General features: G+C 42.0%; 4 protein-coding genes across 4 annotated transcripts; all 4 read left to right on the plus strand.

Moving 5' to 3' along the window:
- Positions 1-1839: 1839 nt before the first annotated feature.
- LOC102714600 (protein NUCLEAR FUSION DEFECTIVE 4) lies at positions 1840-5079 on the plus strand. The gene is made up of 2 exons (XM_006664182.3): positions 1840-2316; positions 3556-5079. The coding sequence occupies exons 1-2, from the start codon at positions 1882-1884 to the stop codon at positions 4672-4674; spliced, it is 1554 nt and encodes a 517-aa protein (XP_006664245.1). The 5' UTR covers positions 1840-1881; the 3' UTR covers positions 4675-5079.
- A 2475-nt stretch (positions 5080-7554) lies between these two features.
- Positions 7555-9190, plus strand: LOC121056020. The gene is made up of 2 exons (XM_040529682.1): positions 7555-7967; positions 8043-9190. The coding sequence occupies exons 1-2, from the start codon at positions 7881-7883 to the stop codon at positions 8856-8858; spliced, it is 903 nt and encodes a 300-aa protein (XP_040385616.1). The 5' UTR covers positions 7555-7880; the 3' UTR covers positions 8859-9190.
- Positions 9191-13687: 4497 nt separating this feature from the next.
- Positions 13688-18473, plus strand: LOC121056043. The gene is made up of 3 exons (XM_040529778.1): positions 13688-14110; positions 16518-16593; positions 17947-18473. Exons 1-3 carry the CDS (start codon positions 13781-13783, stop codon positions 18144-18146), a joined length of 606 nt encoding a protein of 201 aa, XP_040385712.1. The 5' UTR covers positions 13688-13780; the 3' UTR covers positions 18147-18473.
- Positions 18474-22603: 4130 nt separating this feature from the next.
- LOC102707545 (AAA-ATPase ASD, mitochondrial-like) lies at positions 22604-25030 on the plus strand. Its single transcript, XM_040529895.1, has 3 exons — positions 22604-23212; positions 23644-24230; positions 24676-25030. Exons 1-3 carry the CDS (start codon positions 22604-22606, stop codon positions 25028-25030), a joined length of 1551 nt encoding a protein of 516 aa, XP_040385829.1.
- The last annotated feature ends 2740 nt before the right edge of the window (positions 25031-27770 follow it).

A 27770-nucleotide genomic window follows, 5' to 3' on the forward strand; every position in this document is an offset into this window, starting at 1 on the left:
ATGCATAGTACAAGGAAGCAAGAAAAGAGCAGGTAGCGTACGTATTATGGAGTAGGATTGGGATTGGGACATGGAATGGAACGTGACACTCCACACCACACGTAGGTACAGTACACTACATATCTGATCCTGATGCAATCTCCCTCCGGCCCCTCTCGCCTCCATCAGAATATTGGGAGTCCAACGCACCTGCCGGCCTCTTCTGCTGCCGTCATGTGTGTTCCAGGAATTATCCAATTGTAGCTAGCTGTAGGAGTAATCAACTTAAAACTGTTTGCTTGCTTAACACTCAGTCTGTAATCAGCATGAGATGTTTTACTATAGAGTTTAGAAAAGAGTGGTATCTCATGGTATGGTACAGCCATCTTTTCTTTTTATTTGTAGTGCAATGTTTGTCATCTTTTCTTTTCATTTGTAGTGCAATGTTTGTACAGACTCCCACTGACTACATACATAGATGTTTGTATTTCTAACCCCCACTACATACAGGTTTTGAGTCCTTTTGAATGCATTCAGAGTTTGATGCGGCTAGGAGCTGTTCAGTAAACTTCACAATTATTCAATATTCAATATTTTATTATTTACCTGCGGAATCACATAAACAATCACAATTATTTAATATGTCCATCACATTGCAGAGTTCAGAACACCCAACATACCATATGTATTTAAGATAGAAAAAGGATGCATTGCGGCTCTCTTCAGTTTGGAGAAATTTTGAAGGAATTAAACTGTTTCCTCTAAAATTTCTATAAAATTCCTGTGATCCGAAGAAGCCAAACAAAATGGTGTCGGTTTCCTGCAAATTGAACAATAAAAGGGGGTTCAATTTACAGCTTATAAATCTGGACTAGTATCCATACAAAGTCCTAAAAGTTTACATATTACGAAAATAGAGAACCACCATCAGTGAAAATTTGAGCTGTGTTTTTGTGAGGGGGGGGGGGGGGAATCAGTTGTTGAGGATTCGACAAAATGGAAAGCGCAAATGTTCTGCTGTTATCAGGAACCCTGAGGAATAATAACTATATCAAGTCTTAGCAAATGATCAGGCTTGAGGTCAATCTCTGACGAGCACCTTACTGATTCTAATCCATCAGTAGAAACGAGGTTAAGAACCTGCAAAGATGGTAAAGGTAAAGATTTAATGAGCGATTCCTTATTTGGCAAAAACAAATAAACTCCCATAAAAGATCTAATAATATGTAAAAAAAACTTATATTTTGTAACAAAATATTACATAGGACGATTATTTAGCTTATTTAGATGAAAAGTCAAACGACATATTTATAAATAAAATATAATTTATGACTTTATCAGTGATTTAATAGCAAAACCTAGAAAATAAACAACAGAAAAAATATTCTTATATTAATTCTAAAATTTAAATTTTGGTTTAAAAGTATACAAATAGAATGGTTTAAAAGCATACAAATAGAAGAAAAGGACGAGTAGTGACGTGCAAGGCTACTCCAACAATCCATACCATTTATATTAGGTCTTAGATTGCAAAAAAAATTTACAACATCACATCAAATTTTTAACATTAAACGTAATCTAAATATAACGAAAACTGCGAGACGAATCTTTTAAGTCTAATTAATCCATCATTAGCACATGTTGGTTACTGTAGCGCTTATGACTAATCACGTTCTAATTAGACTCAAAAGATTCGCCTCACGATTTCTCACATAACTGTGTAATTAGTTTTTTGTTTTATCTATATTTAATACTCTATTTAGATGTTCAAATATTCGATACGGTGTTTTTGGACGAAAATTTTTGGGACTAAACAGCCCCTTAATTTAGTCGAGCAGTAAAGGCTAGTAATATTGACAGGCTGACAGCACAAGGAAGAATCTCATCTCCGGCGCCGGCGGGATGGCCCGCCCTTCGCGGTGGTCGGCGCTGGCGGCGAGCGCGCTCATCCAGTGCTTCGCGGGGAGCTCCTACTGCTTCGCCGTCTACTCCCCGGCGCTCAAGGCCTCCCAGTCCTACCAACAGTCCGACCTCGACGCCGTCGCCTTCTTCAAGGACCTCGGCGCCAACGCCGGCATCCTCTCCGGACTGCTCGCCGCATGGGCCCCCGCCGGACGCCGCCGCCCCTGGATCGTCCTCCTCGCCGGCGCCGCTCTCTGCGCCGCCGGCTACTTCCCCATGTGGCTCGCCGTCACGGGCGTCCCCGCGCCGCTCCCGCTCGTCTGCCTCTACATGCTGCTCGCCGCCCAGGCGCAGACCTTCCTCAACACCGCCGATGTCGTCACCGCCGTCGAGAACTTCCCCGATCGCCGCGGCACAGTCATCGGCATCATGAAGGTACACTCATTCAAAATCATTTTCCCCTATTCCTAACCCTTTCCTCGTTATCATTTAAATCAATAATAGTACTATTTATCCACTTCTTCTCTAGATAGGCTTAACAGAAACAACAGGAAAAACACAAGATGACTCCATCCAATCAATTCAAAAGACAAGCACGTCAAAGTGAAATTCCCATTCATTTAGAAAGAACAATACTTTACATTATAATCTGTTTATTAAGCGTAGTAAATAATAACAAGTGTCCATTTTCGTTGTGCCAAAATGAAAATGAGAATTTTAGCATGTCCTTGTCTATTTATTAACAAATTGCATCAGGCGGTGAACTAAATGGAGAATACTGCAATACTCATTCTCTGATTTTCCTCCCCCCACCCCCCACAAAGACTTTGTGCGCAATCTCGTAAATGCACTTCTTTTCGTATTGCTTGATGAGAAAAATGGATTGTAGAAATAGAATCGGAGAAATCAAGCCCTTTGTAAGTAGCATTACATGATGCTTTGTGGCCTTTCTTTGTTCATCAAATAACTTTATCCTCTGGAATACTCTAGTTTAAGGTGGACCATATAAAGTATTCAAGTAGATACATACTGGAATAATCGGATGGGTTGATGGCGCTAGGCCCCAAAATTCAGGTTCTGGAGTCTGCTTGAGGATAAGCTCCTCAATGAATGAGAAGTCACAATCTTTACTGAATTACTCCATTTCTGTGAGGATTATCGGTTTACTCTGTAAATTGAAGAGTTTATGGGTAGGAATTTGTTGTTTCCAGGATGGCAGCATGGCTGACATTCGAGTACTACAGCCGTGTAGGTAACTACTACTATTTCAGAAGAGCGGCTTCTGGTCTGTGCAGTGGAGCCATCAGGAGCAATTATTCCATTCATGTTTTTTTGAATCTTTCATGAGTCCCGGTATTAATTTAACTACTTTTAACTAACGGGCTGAACAAATTGTTGTGTGTACCATATCTTTTGATATTTACTCGAGTTATTACCGAATTTTATCTTGTAATCCAATGGTTCGTATCTGCACATGCATTGCTCTATTAGCCTAGCCTGCACTTTTATTTGCTTGACAACATGGATATCTGAAGTCTCATTTATTTATGTATAATATTTTAAACCTCAATACCTGTCCAAAAAAGTTTTAAACTTGAAATTTAATTTAATTTTTTCATGTTATGTTGTTGTTTTCTACTATATGGATTCATTTTTTGGTACCTTTTCAAACAGGGCTTTCTGGGATTAAGCGGAGCAATACTGGTCCAAGTATACCGCACCCTCCATATTTCTCCCAGCACTTTCATACTGATGCTGGCTATATTACCGACAGCCATCACCCTGCTGCTTATGTATTTTGTCGACGTCCACGGTTCACATAAACGGTACAACAAGAAGTTCATCGATGCTTTCTCCCTCATTGCCATTACAGTTGCCGGGTATCTAATGATCATCATAATCTGTGACCAAGTTGTGAAGATAAGTTCAGCTGAGCAGAGTGTTTTCTTTGTGATACTCCTGCTGTTGGTCCTGTCTCCAGTGGCTATTGCTGTGAAGGCGCAGAAGACCGAATCAGCGAAGGAAGAAGAGGAAACCACAGATGAAGAAAGAATCAGATTGATTGCCGAGGAAACTAGCAGGAGTGGTGATCGATGTCAAGAAGTGTCATCAGGCAAAGAAAACCTGAATCTGGTGCAGGCCATGGGCAAGCTGAACTTCTGGCTGCTGTTCCTGGCAATGTCGTGCGGGATGGGATCAGGGCTGGCCACGGTGAACAACATCAGCCAGATCGGTGGGTCACTCGGGTACACGAGCAAGGAGACGAGCACACTGGTGTCACTCTGGAGCATCTGGAACTTCTCGGGGAGGTTCGGTGCAGGCTACATCTCCGACCACTTCCTCCGGTCGCGGGGACTCGGGCGGCCCTTCTTCATCGGCGCGACGCTCCTGACGATGGGCGTTGGGCACGCGGTGATCGCCTCCGGCGTCCCGGCGTCGCTGTACATGGGCTCGGTGCTGGTCGGGCTGTGCTATGGTTGCCAGTGGGCGCTGATGCCGAGCATCACGTCGGAGATATTCGGGCTGAACCATTTCGGCACCATCTTCAACGTGGTGGCGGTGGCGAGCCCCGTGGGGTCGTACATCCTGTCGGTGCGCGTGGTGGGTTACATCTACGACGTGGAGTCGCCGCCGGGGAAGCGCTCCTGCTCCGGCAACCATTGCTTCGCCTTGTCGTTCGTCATCATGGCATGTGTCTGCGTCGTGGGCTCTGCTGTCGCGTTCCTGCTCTTCCTCAGGACGAGGACCTTTTATAAACGGGTTGTCTATGCCAGCCTGCAATCCTTTCTATAGACTATCATATTATCCATGTGTTACATTGGTATTTTAGTTTAAAAAAATATCATTAGCATGTTATTAAAGTAGAGCTAATAAAAATAGTTTGATATAAATCTTAGTTATTTTTCCGTTCAAAAATAGGAGGGAGTTGGTGTTATAACGTTATAGGAGTATAGATAATTACTGAACAGGTAGAGAGTTGTTGCACATAAATAGCCTCACACGTTATTGACAATAGAGTGGATGAGTGGTTAGACTAACAAAATGGACCTGTATATCAAGTGCCACCCCCGCTAGGATCTTTTTAGTAGCAGTAGATAAATAGTAATTCTTCTTTTACTTGTTGCTCGCGTTTACTTTTTGGCTATCCAAATCAATATTGTTTGTGCTGTTCGTCAGACAAGGCTACAAATGTTTACATGCACTCGCGAAATGCCCCATGTTTTGCTATGGGTGAAATAAAATATGTTAGCTTCACTTGTTTGCTTATTTAAAAAAATATATTCACTTGTTTAAACCAAATATCGGGATGTTCTATAATATCAACATATATCAGGGATCAATTTGTAAATTCTGTTAAATCTTTGGTTGGGTGGCAGATTCACTGCGCCACCACTACTAGTAGTAGTAGTAAAGATAAACACACGTCAGAAACAACACTGTACAGGGCAAAAAAATATTTTTAAAATCTTTTTAAGAAATAATTTTATTACTAAACCTTCGGGAAAAATATTTTCACCGCATGAACCTTTTGGCCACGCCACACAATTTGCCACATCATCGCACGCCAATTAGGCTGCGTGGTAGCATTGTCTTGCCACGTCAATGTTGGTGGCGTGGCCAAAAGGTTCAGATTTAAAAATATTTTCTTCGGAGTTTTAGTAATAAAATTATTTCTTAAAAAAGTTTAAAAAATAAAAAAAATTCGTTCATGGCAGAAGCCAGTAGTAATACTAAAATTTTCAGTTGGGTACTGCTCTGCTTCATGCCTTCATCAGACTTGTTTTTTCGCCAGGCCGGTCACAAAAATAAGTACCAACGAATTTGTTTTAAGATTATGAGGAAATGTTACATAATCATCAGAGAATTGTAGCAAACAGCTGCAGTTCCAGTAGAGGTTTAGCCATGATCATGAATGAGAGTACGGAGTACCCATCCGTCCCAAAATAAATCAATATTTTACATTTTACATATAATGTTTAACTCTTCGTCTTATTAGAAAAAATTACAATTAATATTTTTGTTTTTATTAGATGATAAATTGTGAATAATATTTTATATATAACTATTTTTTAAATTATTTTTTAAATTTTTTAAATAAGACGGATAGTACACGTAAAGGTTTGCCTTTGCCTTATTCTGGACGTAGGGAGCAGAGGTTTAGCACTGATCATGAAAGAGAGTACGACGTTTAGCACTGATCATGGCTGACAGTACAGCCAGTTACCGAGTGGATAACCGAGGACTACTCATGCTGTACCTGCTCCCTCCACACTCCCGTCGCCTGAAGCCCTAAACCCCTCGGCATCTAAACCCCTCGACAAAGATGAACCAGCCCGCCGCCGTCGCCGCCGCCGCGGCCGAAGCAGCACCACCCGCCGCCGCGGCCGAAGAAGCAGCCCCCGCCGCCGCCGAAGAAGAAGCACCAGCCGACATTAACCCCCTCTTCCGGGTAAGTAAAAAGGAAGGTTTTTTATTCTCTCGTCCCCCCGCCACCCCCTCTTTCTCTATTGCTGTTTGCTTATGCCCTTTATTGCTGCTTGTTTCTGCTCCAGCCAGTATAGATCATGCTTATGCTATGTGTTTACGTTGTTTCACACTTTTATTATATTGTTTTTTTGGGTTGAAATTTTGTTTTTTGGGGTTGAATTTTTTTTTCCACATCCATTCTTATTGGACTGTATTTATTAATTTCTGTGTCTAGATATTATTATTATTTGGTAAATTTATAAAAAAATAAATATTATTACACATGAGTTTTCATGCTTTATCATCTAATAGCCATAAAATACTAATCACAAAACTATTTTAATAGAGAAAATTCCTTATATGACACTGAAAGTTCACAGGTTTTCTTATATGTCATTGGAAGTTTCATATTTCCTTCTATGTCACTGCTTCAACTTTGTGTATACTCTTATGCCACTCCTGGCACTTTGCCATGAAACAAACATTTACCCCACACCGGAAAGACCAGACTGCCTTTTGTTTGGTAATATTTGTGCAATGTGGTTGTTAATGGAATACTTATGCATTATTCGTAATATAAGAGTATGTATCAAACTGCCAAAATACTAAATTAACATCAATTAACTAACAGATATATTAATATATATTAACTGGTTCTTAATTGAATTCAAATTTAACATCCAGTGCAATGTATACTATATTGTCACTGCCAAATAGCATCCAACGCACCATCCACCATGTATCAAGGCATTACAGTACCATTTTAGTTCCAAAATACTAAATTGTGCACTAAATAATCTCTAAATTTAAACAGTAAGCTTCTTTTTGCTTCTTGTCCCCATCACTGGACTGTCGGGTGACACAGAGTATATGCCCTTTCCTTTGGTCTGAGCTTGAGGTGTGACATTGCCATCTCCACTAGGACTTGTTTTGCTCTTTGCACTAATCCTTGTCTTAGTTTTCTTTTGATTTGGCTGGTCTTTTGTGTGTGGGGCAAACGGTTGTTTCACGGCAAAGTGACGGGAGTGGCATAAGAGTACACGAAAAGCTGAAGCAGTGGCATAGAAAAAAAATAGAGAATTTTCAATGGTATATAGGGAAACCAGTGAACTTTGAGTGGCATATAAGGAATTTTCTCATTTTAATAAGACGGACGGTCAAACATAAACATAAGCTGTGCAAAAATAGGCTCCGGAGATAGTAGTTGCTCACGGTGTTAGTGACAGTATTTTTAATAGTAGATGAATACTCCACTGTTCGATTCATCTGATGATCGACCTATCCCTCAAGTATTTTTTCCTTGTTAGGATAGAGCTATAACCCTATTCATTAAGATATCACTTTTGACATAATCACAACCGAGTATATTACTTTCATATACACATCTATGTATAACTATTTGTTCCACACCTTACGTGCTATACTATTACTGTTAATTGTTCAACTTACACTCATGTTCATGTGCATTGATATCCTGTTTTGTTTTCTTGCACTCGATCCTGCAAGGAGTGAATGTTATTCCTTTCAAAGTGATGATGGCTCCACCCCCACCACTCCCGGGCCAAGGTTCAGTGCAAAACAACAAAGAGAGGCAGAATTTCATCAATAGTAGGAAAATGGTAAAGGTGTATCACTCAATATTAAGTAATATCTCTCTGGAAATTTCCTCAAAGTCCTCACAATTTGTTGAAAAGGAGCCATTAAAGCCCAGAGGAGAACATGAGGATGAAGAAGAAGAGGTTAGCACAAAAAAGGATTGGAAATTCCAATTCTTGCCCAGGCCGGCTGCAAGTCAAATGTCATACAAGTTTAGATACCCAGTTACACCGAGTATGGGTCACTTCATCGTGGAGCTGCAGCCCCCAGCTCATCTGGCTCGTGATGTATACAAACCAATTAAGATATTGTTTCGGTCCAGAGACCTCTACGTCCTGGGATTCCTCCACGGCAACCTTTGGTGCCTGACCAGGGATGTTGAAGTGGGAGACAACGACAGGCAGTGGGTTCACTACCTCCCCTTCCATGGAGGCTATGGGGACCGAGGGTTGGACTGTGATCATTCCACAGTAAAGCTTGGATCTGAAGGAATGATGGACTCCTACCTCGCTCTTTCTCACTACAATCCAATGCATCAGAATCCAGGACAAGTGATCCGCGCAGTTCAGACACTTGTGGGGAACATATCAGAACCGGCACGTTTTCTCTCTCTGCAAAGACGAGCAATGAAAGCATTCAAGGAACAAGAAACTCAGATGGTCAAGGAGAAAGAAACTCAGATGGTCAATGATGATATAAAAGCTGCACCTGACAATGAGAAGGATGAACAGCAAGTTTACGGGAAGACAAAAGCTCATACTGATTCAAGTGCAATGTTTACAAAGTGGCAATCATTTTGCAACTATGTCAGAGGGCGTGGTACTTTTTTGCCTTCACCATGTTGCGGGATCTATTCTTTGGAGGATGTATTCAGTGAACTTGGCATAATGCTGCGGGATGCGGCGAATGCCTGAGTACAAGGTTCGGCTTCACAAATCCTAACCAATGGAAACAAAACAACACCACCCACTCCTTTGTTATTTTGTTACCTACTATGAGTTGCTGATAGCTAGTGCAGGCCATGTTTGGCATACATAACATTGCTGAGGGCTGGCTTGTGAAGACTGACACTTTTTGGTACTGTTCGATCTGCTTAGGTTCATTTTTTGGGGGTGCTTTGGAACGAACCATATATGTAACTGGAGTGGTCTTTAGCAGAAACATTGTTGGTCTAGAATTCATACACAGATTAGGCAATACTTTCTACTGCTGAGGCGTAAGTGCCTTATTTTTTACTATTGCTTGCCCTTTGAATCCCTTAATACACTGTGTTAGTAATGTTCTGATACATAGTACTATTTCTTATTTGTGTTGTGTGCATATATATTTACTTGCGTTCATTTATTGGACTACACATCAATGCTTACTTAAACAATCGAAATTGTATATTGATACGAAGTGGGTTATAGTATATGGTTATTCCGTTGCCTGTTTGGATGTTTAACGGGCATAATACATGCATGCACAAGGAGAGAAAGGGCTGCCTAGAGAGATGACCACAATCATCCGACGCCGGCTATCCCCGTCCCTCGATCACCCCTATCAAACCCTAATTTTGTTGCTCCTCCTGCTATCGCCATGCAGACCTTCCTTCCGTTCTCCTCAGCCGCACCACCTCGATCGGTAGTCTGACTCAGATCCTTGCATTTTTTTTAAAAGTAAAAAGCGAGTACCACGACAGTAGTAACCAACAATTTGTATTTTGTACCCTCGGATGTCCTTGACTGGCATAAATGTAGAATTCAAAATCATTTCTGTTGGACTGCTGGTTTTAGACTTCTGAATTGTGCTGCTGGTTTTAGACAGTTCCGTTCAATTTGGGCACCACGGCTGATTTGTTGCCATTGCATGAAGATAGCCATCGGTTGCTGTTTTTTTTTTCCTTCCTTTTTGCCTGGATTAAAATAGTTCCATTTGATATTAAAATTATAACGTAGATTACATGTCACATGAACTCGTGTCTTAGGATAGGCAATGCAATCATAAGCTTTCAGCTTATGTTTCCTGTAGCAAGATTGTCACGTCATCAACATTGATGTGGCCAAAAGGTTTGTACTGTAAAAATATTTTCACCAAGATTTAATAATAAAATTATTTATTAAAAATATTTAAAAATGAAAAAAATCGTGACGAAGATGCCCATACTTTCTGCTTTAAATCTGAACACAGAATATCAAAGGTACGAGATCACTAAGATGTAGAGATAGCTCTGATGTAGAGCCTTACTTTTCAGTTAATAGCCATCAAAGAAAGTACAATACATATATTTTCCTGACAGGAAAATAGCCACTTTATTTTGCTATAGAAAGTTGTTTTCTGGGCTCTTCATGCAATTGAAGATCATAGCATATGCATATAGATATAGCTAACGATTAATTTAATTCTAATATACCTATCAGATCCCATTTTATAGATGTTTGTGCGTTTAAATCCATGCACATGTAGCTGATTAAAATATGTTATTTAATTACATACTACCTCCGTTCCTAAATGTTTGACGCCGTTGACTTTTTTATACGCGTTTGATTTAACTATTCGTCTTATTTAAAAGTTTTTTCAAATACGTAAATCGATATATGCATAAAAATATATTTAACAATACATGAAGTGATATAAAAATAATTAATAATTAAGTGATTTTTTTGAATAAGATGAACGGTCAAACGTGTATAAAAAAGTCAACGGTATTAAACATTTAGCGATGGAGGGAGTATCGGGGAACTAAGGAAATTTTGTGCACCTGTACGATCAAATATTAGAATTTTTTACCAAATATGACTCAAACAGTAACTTTGGTATGCATTTTTTTAGTTACTTAAGTTATTTTGCTCTCCTATTTATTAGAATATGTTGGTATGCATTTCATTTTTTTTATTTTATATTATTACAAAACCATTTTTTTATGAGAACACACGCTCACAATGCACGTACACTCTCTCCTAAAAACGCACGCAAACCGTCCATAAGCACCGACTGGCCGGCAAATTCTAGAGAATCTTGATTATTAATAGTTGAAACAGAGATCACCCTCACATCATCTCGCTGTCATCTCAAGTGCTGGCTATCACTTATGAGGACTTAAGTTGTGTTATTTTTTAGATGAAAGATTATCTGATTTTTATATAATAAACGATGAAATTAACTATTATAAATTTGAAATTCTACTTTAGAAATATAAAATTATTAACATCTGTATATCATTTTTATATGCATCGTTTAACAGTTCGGAGTGCGTGCACATAAAAGCCAAGAAAAAACTGAGATATATGGTAGGAAGAACACATTAGTGGCAATTCTGATTAATTTTCCCTAATTTTCTATTAACTTATAATGACTTAGTGGCAGTTTTCAGACTTGCACGTGAACTTACGAGGACTTAGTGGCAGTTTTCAGACTTGCATGTGAACTTACGACGACTTAGGCCGCGTTCGGCGGCTTAACTTATCTTCTCTCGGTTTTCGCGCGCATATTTTCTGATCTATTAAACGGTGTATTTTTTTTTAAATTTTTATGAAAAAATTGTTTTAAAAAATTATATTAATCTATTTTATATTTTTTAATACTTAATAATTAATTAATCATGTACTAATCTATTAATATGTTTTCCATGCTGGGATAAGATAACTTATCCATCTGTGCCGAACGCGGCCTTAGTGGCAGTTTGAAACTTAAATATGAACTTATGAAGATTTAGTGGCATCTGCTTTGTAATAGAAAATACGAATTTATTTTTAAATGCCCGAGTATATTTCCTAAAGGTAAAAAAAAACCATGTTTATGGTCTAATTATATTCAGGTCCACGATATGGCCATTTAAGTATGCCATGTTAAACTATGTGCAAGTTGTGATTCATTTTATTGTTTTTGCTACACCGTGAATCAGGCCACATAAGCTCAGTTGGGTCTGTTGTGTTTGACAAAGAAGAGGTTCTTGTTCTTGGTAGTTCATCAAACAACTCCATGCAATGTGAAGCCATTGGACGAGAGGCTAGAGGTGTGGCTGGTGCCTTGGTATTCTATAAGTAAAAGAAATTTCTAAACAAATTTTTTAATTCAAATGGGAACACTATGCCTGGGTATCCACTATATTAGGTTCGTTTGAGAATCATTATGGCCTAGAAGCAATTGCAACAGTAATATACATCATCTAATCATCATACGATCGGTACTGCCCCCAAGCGAGATATTTTCAGTTCGTGAGTCAGTAAGGTCTCGTTCGGCAGCCCGGACAAGTTACGTTAACCCTCGTTTTCCACGCGCAAGTTTCCTGAATAGTTAAACATGGTATTTTTTGTAAAAATTTTTTATAGACAAGTTACTTTAAAAAATCATATTAATATATTTTATATTTTTAATAATTAATTAATCATGTACTAATTTATTACTACCTTCGTCTCTAACGCCGTTGACTTTTTTATAAACGTTTGACTATTCGTCTTATTCAAAAAATTTTGTCAGATATGTAAAGCTATATATATGCATAAAAGTATATTTAACAATAAATAAAATAATATAAAAATAATTAATAATTATATAAATTTTTTAAATAAGACAAATAGTCAAACATGTATAAATTAAAAAAGTTAACCGCGTTAAACATTTAGAGAAAAAGAGATTACTATGTTTTTCCGCTGTTTTTCCGCTGGTAACTAACCCACTCTCCCTCTCAAGCCGAGCGCGGTCTAAGATATTCCGGAGTTTATCAGAAGCATTCTTTGAAAATGCTCTCCTTTGTGTGGATATATGACAGGAGAATCTACCCCTAGAAGACGTTTGTGAGCTGTTGAATACGTACTTTCAGCTATTTGGTGCAAACAAATCGGAGAAGTGTGTAATTTGACTACGGCTTCCATCATTTTTTAAGGAATAAGTGAAAACACGTTTTTACAAATGAAAAATAATTTATAGGCAAAACTTTTATATACATGTCCATAATGACTCAAAAGCGAAATGTGTAAAATAAACTATAACGAAAAAAGTACAAAATCAAGTCCAAAATTGAGTTCTAGAAATTCAAATTTTGGCTTATAAGCAGTTGCATATGCGAAACGATGGAGCCCTACCTTTCCTGATCATCGTTACCTAAGGCTCTGTTTCTTTCAGCTTGGGATTATTATAATCTAGATTATTAGGAGTAAGCTAAAAGAAACAGACAACTTATTAAAGTAGCTTATTATAATCTGGAGCTTAACTTATTATAATCTGATAAGCTCATCTAGGTGAGTTTTTTTTCAGATTATTGTGTAAAAAATTACCCACCATGTCACCCCACTCCCTCTTTAGTTTTGTAAACCCAATAATCTAGCCTCAAATAATCTAGGAAAGAAACAACTCACAGCTTATTCGACTATGGATTATAACTAACCTAACTCACTAATTTAGATTATAATAATTTTAAGTTGAAAGAAACAGGGCCTAAATCACATTCATGTCCTGGACTCATTTTTTTTACATCTTTCTTGGACGAGAAGAGGATAAGCTTTATATGGAACCATTTGTCTTGGGTCATGGAGAGTTGGAGACAACAACAGTGGTGATCAATTGGTATTAGTATTATCAAAAATCTCTAGCAAATGGTGGTGCAGGCGGTCTTATTTGTGTTCTTTTAATACATCCAAGGTGGTTATTAGAAAAAAAAAGAGTAAATTTGTTGAGAACAACCCATGATGGTTTTCTTCAGTATTCATTCATTTACTATTCTTTTTTTTAGATGTAAGGTTCTGATTGGGAAGGTATCAAAAAGAGCTCAGAACATGATAAGTTTTTAATTATAGAAAGAGCTGCCCTTGAAATTGACTGGTCCTCATCGAGGTTCATCTCAAGGTGAAGACGATGGATGATCAACAAGATTGCGAGGACAGCTGGCCCTTGTCGTCGTCAATTTGCTCTGATCGTTCGACCACACACCAGGAAACCGGAGGCAAGGCGGCATCTGGCGACGGCGGCACCGGCAACGGAGACGCACGGCCCAGAGGAGGGGGAGAAGGGGAGGTGGCTGCCGCCGGCGAACCTTCCGGGGTCGAGGCTTCCGCCGCCGACGTGGTGGCGTCCGACGGCGTGCGGCGCACGGCCAGAGAATCCGAGGAGGACCCAGGGCTGCGCGGGCGACGTGGTGAAGACTTCGGCAACGCCGGCAGCGGACGGGGAGGCGGCAGGAGGCGACGAGGTGAGTCGACGAAAGTCAGTTGAAGCAGCAGTCTTGGAAGCGGGTGGCGTCGGGAACCTCCTGCCGAGCACGCAGGCAGCGGCGCCGACGAACGCCGCGCCGGGGGAGGGGGGAGGGGGGGGGGGGGGGGTTGCGCCATCGGAGCCGCTCCGAGAACGCCCTCGAAGATCGCAGCTTGGGGGCGGCGAGAAAATTGCCACATTTAACAAAACGCCACTCTTAAACAATCGAAAGCTTGTTAAAATACCATTTATCCTATTTACCGTAAATTAAAAAGGTTTAATGCATCTATATCTATACTAATATAAAACGAATGAGTTGGAACTTTTATATAACTACACCATCAAATATACATAGGATTTAGCAGGATCATTTTTACCGTTAGACAATCCAATTGCCTAGAAATGTTTTGAAACACTCTCTTAGATAGGACACGCCCCGTGATTACGCTCTCCGGACGTTGCCACGAAACGCAAGCCGCCCAGCGCCACCGCCACCTGACGCAGGAAGCCACTGTCGCCCGGCGCAGGACGCCGCCCCCATCCACCGCAGGCCGCCGTCGTCGCTCGGCATAGGACGCCGTCCCCTCCCGGCGCAGGACGTCGTCGCCGCCGCCGCCCAACGCCGCCCCCATACGGCGCAGGCCGCCTCCGCCGTCGCCCGGCGTAGGACGCCGCCGCCGTCACCCGGTGCCGGACGCCGCCTCCACCCGGCCAAGGACGTCGTCCCCTCCCGGCGCAGGATTCCGCCGCCCGGCGCTCAGGCCACCGCCGCCGCCCAGTGCTCAATCCGCATCCGCCCGAAGCAGGATGCCGCCTCCTCCTGGCAAGACGCCGCCTCAGCTCCGTCGCCCTCCACCAAAATCGCCCATGCTCTCAGCCGCGCGGCGAAATCCGCCCCACGCGCTCCCAGACGCCGCAGGCTCTCTCCCCCATAGTCCGTGCCTTCGTCCGCTGCTGCCGCCGCGCCCACGCTCACGGCCGGGGCAGGCTCCCGCCCCTACTCCGATGCAGTGACGCCCACTGCCGGCTACACGGTATGCTCCCATTCGCTCGCCGGCCGCGCTCACACCGACGGACGCCGCCTGCTCCTACCCCAACGCCGACGGAAGCTACGCCCACGCCGTTTTTGCCCTGCCGCCGACGGATGCCACCTGCAGCTGCCCCCATGCTGCGTCACCCACCCTCAGCCGTTGGTAGTGTTGCTTTTGCTCTTCCCCTATTAAATTTGCTCTTCCCCTATTAAATTTGCTTGTGCCCGTTTGTGCAGGATGGTTTGTTGCGGCTGATTGTGACCAACTTTGGTGGATTTGGGAGTCATTGATTGGCTCATTTCAATGGATTTTTGTGGAGGGATGGTAGATGTTTCTGTGGATTGAGGGATACAATCACGGGATCATAATCGACATATGATACATCCATAGCTGAAATAATGCTTGTTTAAAAGATGGGCCAAAAATCTTTTAGTCTGAAATGTCGTTTAATTCCTAAAATATACTGTATTTCGCCATATTTTTTACTTCCTCCGTATTTTAATAGATGATACTATTAATTTTTTGCACACATATGACTGTTTAAATTCATGTTATATAAAAGTAAAATCAAAGTCTGTTCTGCATATCTGAAGCTTTAAAGATTTGTTAAAACAAATGTAATGCATCAATTCAAAGAACTTGAATGATATTCAAAGCATTAGGCCACTTAACCTGGACTTACATTTCTGGGAATAGAAATGAAAATCTCTCTGTCAAAAAAGTACATTGTTTTAAAAAGGATTTCACTCTATTTTTCATTCTGTTCCAACTCAACAAAATTAAAAGCCAAAAAACAAGAATCTTATCAAAATTTCCATTTATGCTTATGGTTCATGTTTCATGCAAATTAGTAGTAAAATAAAAAAAAACCAGGAATGTCTTTCTTATAACACATTGCACATGTTTCAGTCCTTGTCTTTTCAGTAATGTCCTGTAATGTTCTCTTTTTGGTTTAAGGAGCAAGGCTGCAAATGAGTAAATTTAACATGTTAATTTGTTATGGATGCAGTACCTCTGTGCTTCTATACATACTGCTCCATGAACGATTTTGATAGGGCATTAGGATTTGGTTCTTGACTGAATTTACTTGTAAGGTTCACCTCAAAGTGCATATATGTTGTAATAACTGATCTGAGCAGGCCATCGAAATATATCCATTGAACTAAGCAAAGCAGAGCTAATAATGTAGTCTTGTTTTTCTGAACTTTTAAGTACTCTATGAATCATATGTATGAATTATATTCCTATATGCTTATTTTGTCGATCACACATAGATGGGTATTGATGGTGGTCAATGAAACTTATTTTGGCGATCCATTAGGCTAAAAAGACTGATGGTTCCCATGGACTGAAGTTCTTGATTCCATTTGACAGGGAGTCTCCTATTGCTTGCTAAAAGAACATGATCTGTGTTCCTCTGGGCCAACCTCCCCCAATATCAACTTAAAAGGTATGTATCTCCTTCAGTTGGACAAATATAGTTCATATTTCACTTTATACATAAAGAGATGAATGTGTTATCTCGAGGATATGTCATCTATTTTTTTCTTATTTGGAACATCAAGGATCTCTCTTTTTGGATTTTTCATCTTTTTGTGTACCATAAGCTAGCTATTGTAGTTTTTAGATTAATGCATGAGCTTGTGCTATGCAATCCTGCATGGACATACCTCCCCTAATCTACCCTTGTTTGGAACATCAAGGATCCTATGAAATAAGTTCCTTGGTTTGTTTATCAGCATACTGTGAACATACAAAATATTTAATTTCATTGAATTCATAATTTTGATTGATTTATTGAAAGCTGGATTGAAGGGTTGCCAACAAATTTCTCCTCACCGACGAGTTCGTTATCCTCTATATCTAATCGCCTACGCCTCCTGGTATTTTTTAATTTTATTGCAAGAGTTAATTTGGCGTCCTTCAGTGCAACACTAGAAACCAAAAGTTTAGGCTCTACTGCCGGCAATGTTATCTGAATTATTTTTAGATTATGTCACTTTTGTTTTATATTTAGATATATGGGGGGATGGCATATTAAGCTAGAGCATATTACTTCTAGGTTGTGAACAACCATATATATAACACTCATACCCTAGCAGTTCACTTTCTTGCATTAGTGTAGCTTTCAGTCATTTAATTATGAGTTCATACTGATTTTTAGTTAAATTCATCAGTATGACTATTCTGTGATTAATCATGAAATAAAAGTGTGGATTTAGACACCTCTAAATTCGGAACATGATCTTTGGATTATTTTCTTTAACATCTACCACATGTATAGCAGTATAGGACAGGACACCAAGCATTAGAGTGATCCTTTCAGAAAAAATAATCCTTCATTGAAATATTATTGACTATACTGAGGATCCAAATAATATAGTTTTTAACCAACAAGATCCAAATGTTCCACGTGAATCTTTGCGTCATTGCACAAGTGAATATTTGCTCTATCAAGGTAGCTGCCTATCCTGCCATACATATCTGCAAACATATGTGAAGGATTACTTTCAGTGTGTTGAAACTTGAAAGCATTTTGACTTTATGCTACAATAGCTGTGTGTGCTACAAAAATATTGAAATATTATATTTTCTACTTATGTGCCAATATTGTATCAGGGTTAAATTGGTAGGTTTCGAATGGTCATTTAGTGACCGGTGAAGGGCGCGTGGCTGGCTGTCCAGTGTGCAAAATGATAAATAGACAAACTACATATATTTTCATAATCGAAATAGAAAAGTAGTTACTTTCCTCCTACTCTGTCTTCTTCCTTTTCCTGTCTCCTCTCTGTTTACATTGTAGGTTCAGAGATTGGGCATAACAGGCCATCGACAAGCTCGCTCCACCACGATGCCTACTTCCACATCTTCACAGCTAGCCTCCCGGCCGACAACTACCGCTACACCTCTACATCCATGACTTCACCATTTTATGATCATGTACTCATTTGTTCTTATGGTGTCAAACCAAGTTGGAAGCTATCGAATCTATCAGGACTCTAGAGAGAAGCGATAAGAAGTAGGATCTAAAATAGAAACATAGGTTTTTCCTACAAGTTTGGAAAGGAGAAGATAAGGGGAATTGAATGGGCCGTGAGCCTGTGAGGAATCGACGTGACGCACACGAGCAATTGGATAGCAGCCGAATGATAAAAAAAAAATGGGTAGAAATGTTAATAGTAGTAGAGAAATGCTTAGATGTGATTATTGATGGTCTTGGTTGAATATTTCTAGAGAATGACATTTTTGCACTTTATCTAAAATGTAGTTGATATATGACCTGAATTAAACTAGAGCTCAATTGGATAGATACTAGTAAAATTAATATGACTAAGGTGTAATTTAATAATTTATGAACATAAATATTTTGTATGACATTAATTTAATGGGTAATTGGGGTGTTTCTATGAAATTTAATTTGACTGATTAATAAGTTTAATAATTTATTAGTAAATATATTACGACACCGTACCGTTAGCACCGTTAGCACGGACACACTAGTATTATCATAACGGTGCTAACCAAAATACCCTGGCTGAAATGACTGCAACAACGGTCTGATTTAAAACACTAATTATCTCTAATAGATACTTATCTCTATTAAAACATGATTTAAAATACCTAGTACAAAATGTTGCAAAAAAATTTAGTAGCTATGCTATACAATTATTAGAAAAAACAATCATATCATTAAAATACTTCACATAATTTATGATCAATAAAAATGACATCTCACCGACATTAACAAAATGCATAGCTCATTCAACTAGGTTACAACACGATGAAAAAAATCAATCATTTCTAATAGAAAAAACAATGATAGCTAGTTTAATTATTTTAGACAGGAATATTTTGGTCAGCAAAGTTATGGAATATGGATTAAACCTTTTTAATTTGCAGCAAAGAGAACAAATGCATTTTAACAAGCTTGGTTTGTTTGAGAGTAGTATTTTGACGAATACAAATTGTAGAATGGTATATCAACGAAGACAAGTTTTGAGGATGTTATAATAGCCATTTTCTCGGGGGGGGGGGGGGGGGGGCGCTAGCGCGAGGGGACCAACTGCTGGTCGCCGGTGTAGGATCAAGATGTCAACTAGAAGAAGGTGAATAGGCGATTTGAAAATGAATTACCCCTAATCAAAACTAACCTAAGTTGCTAGGCTTGTGAGTGACAACACTAACTAGGCAACTAAGTTAAGTTTTGCAATCCTAGGGTGATAGAGGCTCAAGTAACACTAGGAAAGTAAATTATGCTTCCTAAGTCTAGTTTATTAATCCTAGGGTGAAATGATCACAAGTATGTCTCTAGAAATGTAGATTGCACAAATGTAAATACAACAAGTAAAGGAGACAAGAGACAAGGAATTTTTCACCGAGGTTCGGAAACTCGCCGATTTCCTAATTCCCGTTGAGGCGAGCCCAACTCCACCGCTCAACCACGAAGTCGCCGCACACCCCTTTCGTCAAGGGGTGGGCAAGGCGGGAGCCGGCCCAAGGAAAGGACTTACTAAGCCTCGATCACTAGGGTTGTTCTACCTCCATTTAGGAGATGGCGAACACCGAGCCACTCACAAAGCGATGCCGGGCCTCTTCCACAATCTTCTTGGAGAGATCACCGGACAACTCCTCCACAAGCCGTCTAGGAGGCGACAACCTCCAAGAGTAACAAGTAATGACCCAGCGTGGAGATGATCAAGTGCCACACTAGTCTACAATGAAGCAATGCACTTGACTCTTGGCTAGAATTCCCTCTAACACACTAAATGGATGAACCCTAAACTCAAATGAGTGTAAGAGAGATGCAAGGGGTGTGAGCAATTAAAATGACAACCAAGAGAGGTCTCTTGCTGCTGGTGAGGGAGTATTTATACCCCCACCAACACAAACTAGCCATTGGGGTCTAAATCCCCAAACTTAGTGAGCTGCTAGTCTAACCGGAGGTATGTGGCCGGTCAGACCGTGCTACTATTCAAGGCTAGAAAACAAGCCATTGCAGCTCTGTCAAATCACATCATCGGCCTGGCCGGCCAGACCGACCTCAGCTCGGTCTGACCGACTGCGGCTCCGTTGGCTTTGCATCGGCCAACCCGTGGGGCCAAAAATAGGCCTCCAGGAGGCCGGTCAGACCGCCCAGTCACCCACGGTCAGACCATTGTAACACCTTCCGTCTGACCGACCTTGGTCTGGCCGAGCTCAGTGAATTTTTCGTGAATGAAATTTTGTTTAATTGTTTATGCAAATGACCTAACGTGGCAATTGAACTCATCTCTTTGCTAGGTCATTAGCCCTCTTAATAGTAAGGCAAAGCTAAAACAAACTAGCAAATTTGATCACCCTTCACCTCGATCAATTTTAAAGACTAAAACACTGGCTTTACCATTCTCCCTTTCTTTGTTACGTGCCTTCAATATTTAATCCTTCGATAATCATCCATGTGCACCAAAGATGTGATACTAACACCAAATATTTAACTCAAAGGGAACGATTAGTCAATAATTAGCGCTTGTCATTAATTACCAAAATTAACAACGGGGGCCTACATGCTTTTCAGCCGGGAGGGGAAGGGGCTGGTGCTGGGCTAGGCGCCACCATAGAGAGTGTGCGCGGCGAGGAGGGAGGCCGACATACGACCTTGAGGTAGGAGGGGGGAGGAGGGGAGGAGGAGGGGGAAAGGGAGGGAGACTCTGCCCGGAACATCGACGATGATGAGGAGGCGCTGTCCAGGTCCGTATCTACGTCAGCGGCTTTGCCAGATAGAGCTAGGGCAGGCGCCACCACCACTGAGAGAACAGCCATGGCGGGCGGAGGTGGAGGTGAGGCAAAGCGGAGGCCGGAGACGCGGTGGCCGCTGGGGCCAGGGTGGCGTCCGGCACAGAGGGCATCTCTTTTTGTGTAGAAGAACTCAAGAATAGGGTTCCAAAACCATCTCTCCCATCCGTGCCATGGCACGGTGGAGCCACGGTTAACGCACGGTAACCGTGTACACCGCGAAAACTGCGACAAATTTGAATCTAAAAAAATTGAATTTAAAATCTGCGGTTACCGCATGGTTTCGAGTCAAACCACACGGTTTCAACCGCGGTCGCGGTTTCGAGTCAAACCACACGGTTTCAACCGAAAACCGTGCTAGTGTAATCTGACAATTAGATGCAAATTAATTTTAAAAAAACTGTAAAAATACCAAAAAAAAAAAAGGAAAATAGTGTGTAGCTATTTTTGTGACTTTTGGGGACATGTTATAGGAAAAAAGGAAAATTTTAACATGACTTTTTCTAAATTCTTAACAAATTTTGGCATCACAAGTGTACTAAAAACCAAACATTACGTATAAAACTATTACATGTTTATAAACATATGACTCAGCACTACATATATAATTTACCTTAGTTTGGGTACGGAAACTTAACAAAAAAGTCCACAACAAAATATTACTAGTTATCTACGTCACAAATAGCTAATGAAATACAAAAATATGCCTCATGTATTAGTATCAACTATATAGTCAACTAAGTGCAGCAAACATTCAAATATTTGTCTCATGTATCAAATACATATTTAACTAGGGGCTATGAAGTCTGAACAATGCCGTTTTTTATTTTACCCAACCATCTTTTGGTATTGTATTTTTATTCATTCGTAAATTTAGTTTTTTCATCAATTTTTTCACCCAACATTATTACAAATCAATCTCTATAACATATATTTTTTTTCATAAATTTTCTTAAATTTTTTAAATTTAGATCAATTTTATATGGTGAAACCATGACATATCGAAGACGAGCCTGGAAACCCTGCTCAAGAAGAGATGTAAGATTTGCAGATAAAATGTAGAAAAGTCCGGAAAGGTGACTGGATAAAAATTGTCTGTATGTATATATTGTGTGTCAATTGTAGTGGTACGTTAGAATTTGAGTGGTACATTATAACTGACATGGAAGGTTTGACATATGTATATGGATGGATTGAATTGGTGCACAAAATGGCTGGAGAGAACAATATATAGGATCGAATCGCCGTTGGTAGTCTTAATTAACTAGCAATAAAAGATTGCGATGTGACCGCTAAGCTGCGGGATTAATTGCAATCTCCAGTATCACTAGACACTAGTGACGTAGGTTGAGCAGGAAAAAAAGCAATGGCGGTGGCGGCGACGCAGATCGGGCGGGGGTGGAGATACTGGAGACGTGGAGCAATCGGCGGCTCGTATAACTTATAGAAATTAAATTTGAATTTACATGTTTATATGTTTATATAATGATATAACTTATATTAATTTATTTTATTAAAATTTTTTATATTTTTTATAATTATTTAGATGACATGCAAGATATCTAGCCGTGTGCTATAAAACTACTCGTCCCTTTCTCCGTATATATGCCCCTCCACCTGCAACACAAACACTTGCCAATCAGACAGATCGGCGGCGCAGGCGAACATAACTGCGGACGGCGGCGGGCATGGGCGGGGTGGTGGAGAAGTGGGCCCCAGCGTGGTCGGCACTGGCGACCAAACTCTTCTTCCTCTGGCCCGTCGTCAACAACCACATCCCCGCCGGCCTCCGCCAGTGGCTCGCCACCGTCGGCGAGAGGCTCACCGCCTACTTCAGCCCTTACCTCCACGTCACCATCTCCGAGTACGGCCACGAGCGCTTCCGCCGCAGCGACTTCTTCCTCGCCGTCGAGGCCTACCTCAGCCACGCCTGCGCCCGCCGCGCCCGCAAGCTCCGCGCCGACCTCGGCAAGGACGCCAGGACGCTGCAGGTCACCGTCGACGACCACCAGGAGGTCACCGACTCCTTCCGCGGCGACGTCAAGCTCTGGTGGTACCCTTCCAAGAAGTCCAGCCGGACCAGCGTTATCAGCATCTACCTCGGCCAGGACGAGAGCCGCTTCTACAGCCTCGTCTTCCACCGCCGCCACCGCGACCTCGTCCTCGACGAATACCTCCCCCACGTCCTCGCCGAGGGCCGCGCCGTCACCGTCCGCAACCGCCAGCGCCACCTCTTCACCAACAACGCCAGCGGCGGCGGCTCCAACCCCTACAGCCGCAAGGGCATCTGGAGCCACGTCCCCTTCGAGTGTCAGCGAACTCCCTAAGTGTTCGACGAAATCGCAATCGAGATAGGGTGCGCGAGAGCAAGTTTTTTGCTGCTGTTGAACTTGGAAGCTTTTCTTAGTTGGTTGCTTGAACTATTTTAATTGAAAACACAGTACACTTCTACGGCCCACTAACGAACCGTGTCATCCCACGATCAAGCTGTTTCCGTGCGATCCTCTTAACCCGGCACCTTGCCAGCCTCCCGGGAAGACCGCGCCATCCCACGGCCGAAGACAGACGTGTGAACGCACTCCCTACAGCAAGAAAAGACTACGATGCTCCCGCATAAACTTGCATACATGCGTCAGAGCGATACAAACACCATGATCTCCACGTACGGGAGCCCACGAGCGAAATGAGGAAGTAGAGCAGTATCTGGGCGATGGCACTTGGTAATTAGCTTAACATCGAGCACCCGGCCACCTTCGACACGCTCGCCATGGACCCCGACGAGAAGGAGGCCATCATCGACGACCTCACCGCCTTCCGCGACAGCAAGGACTACTACACCAAGGTCGGCAAGGCATGGAAGCGCGGGTACCTGCTGCACGGGCCTCCAGGCACCGGCAAGTCCACCATGATCGCCGCCATCGCCAACTTTCTGGACTACGACGTCTACGACCTCGAGCTGACGGCCGTCAAGAACAACACCGACCTGCGCAAGCTCTACATCGAGACCACCGGCAAGTCCATTATCGTCATCGAGGACATCGACTGCTCGGTCGACCTCACCGGCAAGCGCAAGAAGGCCGCCGACGACAAGAAGGCATCCTCCGACGGCGGCGAGGGCGACGCCGACAAGCCCAAGCTCCCGACCGAGCCGGAGAAGGAGGAGGCATCAAAGGTGACGCTGTCGGGTCTGCTCAACTTCATCGACGGGCTGTGGTCGGCGTGCGGCGGTGAGAGGATCATCATCTTCACGACGAACCACAAGGAGAAGCTGGACCCGGCGCTGATCCGGCGGGGCAGGATGGACGTGCACATCGACGACAAAAGTATTCTAAACCTCGAGGGGATATCCTTTCATCTATTGCATACTATCTAAATAGTCATAAAAAATTAAAAAAATTATGAAGATAGATTAATATAAGATATATCAGTACACAAACATGCAAGTTCAAATATAACTTGTACAATTCACAACAAAAATAACACATTGAACTCTAAATAGTATACGTATACTTACAGTCATATTTGATATTTTTATTATGGATTGTAGAAGTCATATTTAAATTTGCATACAGTCATATTTGTTATTTTTGTTATGGATTGTAGAAGTCATATTTAAATTTGCATGTTTGTGTAGTGATATATCTTATATTAATCTATCTTCATAATTTTTTTTAAAATTTTTCTGACTATTTAAACAGTATGCAATAAATGAGAGTATATCCTCTCGAGGGATACTCTCGAGGGTTTAAAATCCACTCCCGATGTCCTACTGCCGGTTCGAGGCGTTCAAGGTGCTGGCCAAGAACTACCTGGGCGTGGAGGAGCACCCGCTGTTCGGCGAGATACGGCGGCTGCTGGAGGAAACGGAGATGTCGCCGGCGGACGTGGCGGAGAACCTGATGCCCATGTCGAAGAGGAAGAAGAGGGAGCCCGACGCGTGCCTGGCAGGTCTGATCGAGGCGCTGAAGAAGACGAAGGAGGATGCAGCGGTGGCGAAGGCAGAAGCAGAGGCGAAAGAGGAAGCATCAGGCAACAACGGTGACGAAGCAGCAGGGAAGACCGAGATGGACAAGTCGTCGTCGTCATCAGGCAGCAAGGCCAACGCCACCATATAGTAATTTACGGAAGGTTGAATCTACGGCCATACAAATCTTTATGAAATTCGACCGGAGATTTAGTAACATAATTTTTTCCATGATTTGTTATTCTCTAGTTTATTTATGTTTAGAGTCTATTGTTTATGTTGTAATAAGTAACTGTAGTTTTTCTAAAGTCAAAGCCAGATTATCTATTATCTTAAAAAAATAAGCTTTTTTTTTTACTGATCCTACTGCACAAGTCAATTGTGTGTGCTCACTCATTGCGATTTTACAGCACGAGGCCGCCGGAGTTGCTTCGTGGCCAGTTGCATATCAGAATTCAGCGCTCGTGGTTTCTATTCCGCAGCAATAGCATCACCATGCATAACACTAGTTCATCACTCGTCACTAGTACTAGTGTTTGTTGACTCACTAGCTTTCTTTCCATAATTAAGTTGGATCAACTTTGTAATAATAAGGTTGTGTACGTACCATTTAAGGAAATTTATTTTCATCGCTCGGTGAGAGATCAATTTCTTTCTGGCATGTCACCTAAATAGTTAGTAAAAATTTTGATAGCATTGATTAATATTAGTTATATCACTTCAAATTCGACTTTTACATGATGTAACAAAAACAATAAATTTAACTGTGATATGCATATACTGGTTTTAGTTTAATTTATTCTTTTACAACTTGTATAAATCGAATTTGAATTTGCATGTTTGTGAAATGATATATCTCATATTAATTCATCGTGTCAATCTTTTTTAGAATTATTTTGATAATTAGTTAGTTGGCATGTAAGAAAGAAGTGGATATCCAACCTGTCGACGATTGATGTCGGCAATGAACTTATAGGGTGGCTACCGAGCTCGGAATTCGATGGTTAAGATGAAGAGGAAGACGATTTACCTAGATTCAGGCTCTCGACGAGGCGAGATAATACCTTACTCCTGCTTGGCGATTGTATTGCACATGGTTCTTCGTTGTCCTCAACGGGGTGCCCCATACCCCTTATATAATGGGGGAAGAGCTACAGATATGATAGAGTTCTAATCTAGTAAGACTAAGATCTATCCTAAATCAGTTACGGCTTGAGTCCGAAGTACAGGGCATGCAGTCCGATACATACCAGACCCTTAGCCGATACCATACAGATATATTTTCCTTCCTATCTGGTACCCTATTGACCGTACGTATTCGCGTAGTCTCCGGATACCCCGGTATAGGTATCTCACAGCAGCCCCCGGAGTCGTCCATAGCAGCACTAGTCATACGTGTAGATCGTTGATCATTAGGCTTATCCCTGCGCTATATGCTTTGCTATATCCGAGTGCTTCCCGAGTGATTCCGAGTACTCTGTGATGATTGTAGAGACTGTGGAGGGCTCTGAACAGAAGAAAATATTAGGTGCATCTTTGATGCACCTAATAAGTGTAGCCCCCGACTCTATGCTTAAATGCGTAACAATTAAACATAGAATCATCTATGGACCGTTACCCAAAAAGGTTTTTTCCACTCGAGATGCACTATATCAAGTGCTTCCGGTCCTGAGTGGTTTGGAAGTGGTTTTGTGCCGTTTTTCCCCACACATACAACATTTAGCTATGTTCTGCCCATGGGATAAGTTGCGCCGACTGGCCCAACCGTTACAGCCGAGTAGTTAATACCGAGTATATTCGAGTTTACTCAAAGTTTAGGCATAGGCTAAGGAGCGCAGTTAAATGCCATGGGCGATATCGATGGACGCCTGCCTGAGTGCGGCCATAGGCCCATAACATAGGCGTACCGTCGGTTCCCGATTTGAAGGAGATTACGAATTTCATATTACCGTTATAAAACTCGTAACGTTCCTTAAAACGCAGCATGGTATCCGTTATGCCAGCACCGAAAATTTTGGCCCGCTCCGTCCGCAGGGGAGCATAACAATACTTAGCCCGGTAACGGAATTTTCTAGCCATTAGGCCCAGTGGCAGCCCATTTAAGCCTGCCGTTACCCTGTCCATTCATCTTCTTCTCCGCCGCGCTAACTACTGTAGCCCTAATTTGCTCCGGTGATCTCACGCTCTGTGAACCCTAGCGTCCGCGCCTAGTGCTCTAGCCTCTCCTCCGCTCACCGCACCCGAGCTTCCCCTCCAGCCAACCGAAGAAAGCCCTCAATGGCTTTCCCGGCGGATTCAGGAAAGGTGCTACCGCTGCACGCCTGGCAGTCTTCCATCATCTCCGATCAGAACCTCTCCATCCTCTCCGGAGCTGGCCTAATCCAGAGCAAGGAAGTAGCCGGGTACCGCGACGCTCACGGTGAGGAGTTTCCTACTCCCGACTCACGGGAAGTGGTAGTTTTCGAGCCTTTCTTTGAACGGGGTTTTGGGCTGCCAGTGTCTTCCTTTTTCCAGGGTTTATTGAATTTTTATGGAATCGAACTCCATCATTTGAACCTAATTCCATTCTTCAGATCGCGGTGTTCGTATACACTTGCGAAACCTTTCTTGGAATCCCCCCTAACTTCAACCTTTTCCGCCATTTGTTCGCCGTTAAGCCCCAACCGAACTGAAATCATCCATCGGTGGTGGGCGGCGCCGGCATTCAGCTCCGTGAGAGGAGCAAGAAAGCTTGGCTATCTTTGCCCATGAAAACCTCTCTCAAGGGTTGGCATGCGGCACGGTTTTATTGCTCCAACCTTGCTCCCTTCCTCCCTTCGTCGGCCATGCCCCAGTAGCTCGGGAGGCCTGGTCGTCTCTCCTGACTACTGAGGAGATGTCGCAGGTGAACT

The sequence above is a fragment of the Oryza brachyantha genome, chromosome 12 (genome assembly GCF_000231095.2).
Source record: "Oryza brachyantha chromosome 12, ObraRS2, whole genome shotgun sequence".
Taxonomy (NCBI): domain Eukaryota; kingdom Viridiplantae; phylum Streptophyta; class Magnoliopsida; order Poales; family Poaceae; genus Oryza; species Oryza brachyantha.